Consider the following 5929-nt stretch of genomic DNA (forward strand, 5'->3'; position numbering starts at 1 on the left):
TTGGCTAGCTTGAAAAAACCCTGAATTTTAGACATACACAAGATGTTTCTTTTTAATTTCTTTTTTAAAGGTAATAGTTTTGTAAAACTAAAATTATTACAATACTCAACATTTGCCAAAGGAAAAAATAATTTTTTCTCTAAAACTAATAGTAACTGGGCAGTGAAAGAAATCTTTAGTTCAATTATTGCTGAAACAACCTATATTTAGCTAACAATAAAGTAAGAAAAAAAAAGATATCAACATGCCTAAGAATTAAATCTAAACTCTGAGACAAAAGATTTACTAACCTCAGCATCATTGATGTAGTGAACTTCATCAAATATGACCCATTCCAAATCTCTGATTATATCTGACCCATTGTAAAGCATAGATCTAACAGAGACAACAATTTTATTTTTAAACATTTTTCAAATATGATAAAAAGAAAGTATAAGTATATAAATTTGCAATAATAAAATCATTATTAAAGTGTATGAAGTTATTATTTAAAACATTTGTGAAATGGTTACACAGGAGTTAAATAAAAAAAGTTAAACTTTTTCAAAAAAGTTTAATATGGCAACTTCACTGTGAACCCTTAGAATAACATAAATTTTGCAAGGTGTTAGTAGGTTTAACCCTCTCTCTCTACAGACAGGTCAAATAGTGTATGTTACGAGCTTTGAGTTATTTTCAAAATCTAATTAAACAACTTTATTATCATTGTACGTCAATAAAATTGGCATTACAAGGTAGTTTATAATCTAAATTTTAATGTTTTAATTTCTTAATCCAAAATAAATATTTAAAAATTTTTTAAATATGCTTTTTTGTGTGTCATATAGCATGTCTTCTTGTCTTATTGCTCAGTTTATATTTCATTATGCCTACCATACGAAGCCTGTACTGGTAAACAAATTGGAAACTTAAATTTTGAACATTTACACGATAGAATATAAAATAACAACCTCACATCTTTCTGATTACCGAGATATCAATATATTTTGCAAATCTACCATGGTAGCCCCACCCACTACTCTATTGAAACTTCTTGTCTACTCACAACTACTTCTTTTAAGCATACATTTATAGCCAATAGAAAGAGCACATTCAAAACTATGTACACTTGATAGTCGTTTCTAATTGAGCCGAATGAGAAATTTGTAATTTCAGTGGAAATGTTGAAGTATGTTGACTAAGTCATTGTTCTGAACAAAAATTAGATTTTTTAAAACTCACATATAGCTTGGTTAAAAAGCCAGATAAATTACAGTGGTTTTTATGTGTACCAGTAAAGAAATTTGATAATTTTTTTGGTTGTATACGATGCATCTTTGAAATCTACAAAAAATTAATGTCTCTCCCTCCTCCCCACATGAGAGAATAAATGAAACTTGGCAAGTATGATGCATGAGCATAAATCAATTTCATAACATTGTAAGTACTACAAATGTTATAATTTTTCTACACTGAAAATATATTTCTAACAGATACTTACCTCTTCTCACAATTAGAGCTATTCTCGACTTCACTGCTCTCTAGTGCACAAATTTTCACTCGTCACTAGCCTTGAAACTCCCACCTAATTCCATGTGTACACCACATGGTTCAGTTGCATATAAGAATACAAATTAGCATACAACAGTGCTCCACCAATAAGAGTGTGACAAACCCTTCTATTACAGCTGACTTCCTCTGTGCAGTTGAACCCAATCTTCACTTCAAGATTAGGCACAAAAGATGAAACTGAAAGTAGGTAGGATGGGTGGGAAGTGTGAGAGGAGTTATGTAATTTTCAGAAATATATATAGTTTTAGTGTAGGAAAGTATTAACTTCTGATACAATAATTTACTTATGCTCACAGTTACAGCTAGAATCCCACATTGAACAGATGGACCAGTGTAAAATTACACAGATAAGCACCCATTAAAAGCATCTGAAGAGCACTCATGGAGTGTGCCCTTTCTATGGAGAGGAAACACACTCATGGGAGATTACATCACTTCTGAACCAGATATATTTTTTGCCCATATGGAGCCAACAAGTGTGGTGTCACAATAAAAGGGTGGAACAAGGTAACAATTCCAAATCTCTAAGGAAGAGAATTGTGTGTAGAGTGGCTAAGGCACATTGGACAGTAAACAGGAGGTCAACTCCAGTCCAGACCATTAGCACTGGGAGGAACTTGACTGGTTCATGGTAGGAGGAGGGGTCCTCAGGTCTAGGAACCAAGGGAAGAGGAACCTCTGTTCTGAGAATTTAAACCATCATGTGTGCAAAGCCAACACAACATACAGCAAGAAACCCTGGAAATGTACATACAGATATCAGGAACTTGGAAATGCAATGTGGAGGGTCAGTTCCAGTCCAAAATCAATTGGCATCAGGAATGTAACATCCAGTCCATAGTAGGAGGAAATTCCCAACACATTCATATGCTAGGACTGATGTTGGCTAGTCCAGCTCCAACCAAAACAAGTCTCCCAGGAACTGACATCCAGGTGGTGGTAGGAGGTAGGATTCCCAGCCAGAGGGCAAATTACAAAATAGACAGAAAAATCCAGTCCAGACTTAGCAGCATTTGGAAAAAAAAACATTACACCTTATACACAGGTAGAATGCCACTGGCCTACTTTTGACTGATTGGAATTGTGCACACTCCATGATCTACCACCCCAGAACCTACAAGTTGGTAAGGACTCCTGTACTCCATTGGAAGAAGGGGTGAAGAAACACACTGGAAAGACCAGAGAAATGCATCACTGGAGAAAATGCAATGGGGAACCGTGAAACCCTATTTTGAAATGTAGACCATTCCTGAATCTGGTGTAGATTTTTAGATATTAATATATCTGAACAGACATCACTCACCACAGAGCAGAATCCATAACATGTAAAGTAGGCCCTGAAAATATGAAAGAAATATAATTTACTCACTCAGATTTGTACCAACGTATAGAGAATGGCTACAGGAAGAAGACAATATCAGACTGAGCAGGAAACCACCAGATGGAACAGGTAGCAAGGCACAAAGGTGTGCCAGCAGTGCATTAGGACATGGCCCAGAGGGATAAGAGCCTCTAGATATGTTCAAGTCCCCAAAAGAGACAGAACGAGAGCTCATAGAGAGCAAAGGTGCTGAAAGCACCCTCTAAACTAAAAACTCCATGGCTCACAGACAAAGAAGCTGGGCTTGACTGAGATGGGATTAAAAAAACACCCTAGAAGAACAGATATTTGGTGGGGTGGATAACAGACTTCTCCATCTTGATAGTCCAACCCACCTGAGCAGCTTCTCTTATGAGAAAGTGGAAGTCTCTGCAAAGGATGAAGCCAGAAGAAGCCAGTCATCCATATAAAGATGGATATTGAGCCCAAGAAATTGTAAGAGTCGGGCAAATGACTGGACAAATCGACAGAAAACGTAGGGTGTCAATGCCAGCCTGAAAGGAAGGGTTTGGAACTTACATGCATGATCTTCATGGACAAAATGTAGATAATGACATGAAATCCAAGCAATCGGGACGTGAAGATAAGCATTGGACCCAATGAATCTCATCAGGATTCCATGGTGACCCGAGGCACATCGAGGAAGCGATTCAGATGAAAGAGATTGAAAACAGGACAACAATACCCGATATTTTTGGGGATTAAAAAAGTCAGAAATAGAATCCTGGAAGCACAGGATATACCTGTTGGATGGTACCCTAGATGAACAGGTCTTGAACTGCTTCTGTGAGATGCTGGAGGGAAAAGGGATCTTGATGGGGTGTGGGAGAAACTGGGACAGGGGATAAAGGCAGGAAGTGTGAGGAAAAGGAGGGAAAGTCCTTCTCACAAAACTCAATTGACCCAAGGGTTTGCTGAATGATAATATTCAAGTGCATGCACCTCTGCAGTACATGGGGGATGAAGCATACTAATCCCTGTACATGTTCAGTATTTTTTTGTATTTGTATTTTCAGTATTTTGTATTTTGACATCACAAAATTTGAATTATATTCTACAATTTGATACCAAATTATTGACATAGATTCATAAACTAGTAGTTAAATAAAATTTTGGATGCAAGTCAACAAATGCAATGACATGGCTTTTGACATGCGACCTGCTGCTTGTTGAAACTTGCAAGTGTTTACTTTTTTTTTGTTCAACTCTGTTTAAATATGGGTTTGGTCAATTTGACTGACCACATGACCTCTTTGTACTTGTTTAAAGTCCTTACAGATTTGATACTACTAATTTTGAATATAGTGTGTATATCTTCATGAAATTGGGCAGTCTTTCAGTAAACATTATATATGTTTTTCATTACAAAAAATATGATTTCTTAGTAAGTATTTTTAATAAACTAAAAATAGATTTGTCCTTGAATATAGAGTATTTGTTTTTAATAGTCCATGTGTAAAGTGATTTTCATGTTGAGATTAAAAATACTTTTCTTCATCACAAAATTCGCAAATTTCATTTGTTAATCTCTAAAACCTAATACATTTCAGATGTTTGTTTTCAGAAAAACTATTTTATTTGCAATTTTCTCTACTCTAACTCTATAAGGTTGGTCAATTTGACTAACCTCGTATCACACACACAAAAATTGAAATGAATCTAAATTACCCTCTTTTTCTTTCTAGAATGACTTCAAATGTAGTGTGAAACTACATTCGTTTAGCCTAAGTAGTTTTAAACTTGTAATGGTATACATCTACTTATAATTATATTTTATTGCCCTTTGAACCATGTCTAACTACTATTTATGCCATTATAAGTTGCAAATCACTTGGGGAACATGCAGCTCACATTATGCTATTGAATTACATTACCCACAAGCTACTCCAAGTTGTTTGCATTCATGTCTCGTGATATATTATTATTATTGTTTATTTTACCTAATATAACCTTAACTAACCTAGAGATCCCTATTTTTACATTTTAGTTATTTTTATAATAATAAATAAAAAATTAACATGAAAAACAAGAAATAAAGTATTTACCCAATCTTCTTCTTTCTTGCTGTCAATTATTAATGACACTTAACCCTACTTTTTCTTATACTAATGGTAGTAATGCACAAAATTTCTTTGAAATTAAATAGTGCACCAAAGAACATAAACTAATAACATCCAAAAAAGTAGGCAATTTCTAACTATGCAACAAAAACCGTTACAAGTTCATCCAAGCTAGTCGTCAACTTTCCCATGGGAGTAAACCGTGTATTATAAGTGAAATTGACGTTTATCTGTTTAGATTGCAATGTTATAAGACACGTCATTTGATAGATGAAAAACTTCGTTTTCTATTGGTTATAGGTAATATATAATTCAATGCAAGAGAACTATTAAGAAATCCTGAAAGAGAAGATGTGACAGGAAGGGTCTGGATTTCTATTTGATAGCTCTGTAACCAAACAAAATTGAAGGCTATAGAAATAAGGGTTTGTCTGAGCAATGACAATTTTATAGTGAGTAATTTACATTGAATTTTATACTTTTTGGAGGCGTGATGGATAAAATAGAGAAGATACCAAGAGAAAATGTGTCATGTGTTTCACACTAGGGGAAATTCTGAATTTTTAAAATATTGCCTTATAGAATTAAGAACTTAAAACTTATATATTATTAAAATATAGATTATTAGCTTAGATCTTATGCTATACCAGTTGGTATAACATAAATGAAGAATAGTTTAATAGAAGTTTTAATGTAAGACATAAAAACTTTATCATGCACAGTAAAAGATACCCGTGGCAATAAAGTTAAGTACTATATTGAACATTTAAAGCCTCAACCCTATTTATCATGATTAGGCAAGTTAGGTTTCTCTTTATGTGTATATATATATATATATATATATATATAATATTAATTAATAGTAGTAGAACTAAGTAGACACAATAAATTAAAAATAATACTACTACTAATTATGTAGTACTACTAATTAACGAAC

The 5929-nt window shown here is 33.9% G+C and overlaps 1 protein-coding gene across 4 annotated transcripts in view; it reads right to left on the reverse strand.

The window, feature by feature from the left end:
- LOC106468078 (helicase SKI2W-like) overlaps positions 1-5929 on the reverse strand; it is a 51269-nt gene that overhangs the window by 27968 nt on the left and 17372 nt on the right. For all 4 annotated transcript variants that reach the window (XM_013928482.2, XM_022397002.1, XM_022396982.1 and 1 more), the window contains one exon: positions 291-375. In XM_013928482.2, the coding sequence (XP_013783936.1) occupies positions 291-375 (85 nt within the window). The remainder of the gene's footprint in view (positions 1-290; positions 376-5929) is intronic.

The sequence above is a fragment of the Limulus polyphemus genome, unplaced genomic scaffold (genome assembly GCF_000517525.1).
Source record: "Limulus polyphemus unplaced genomic scaffold, Limulus_polyphemus-2.1.2 Scaffold85, whole genome shotgun sequence".
Taxonomy (NCBI): domain Eukaryota; kingdom Metazoa; phylum Arthropoda; class Merostomata; order Xiphosura; family Limulidae; genus Limulus; species Limulus polyphemus.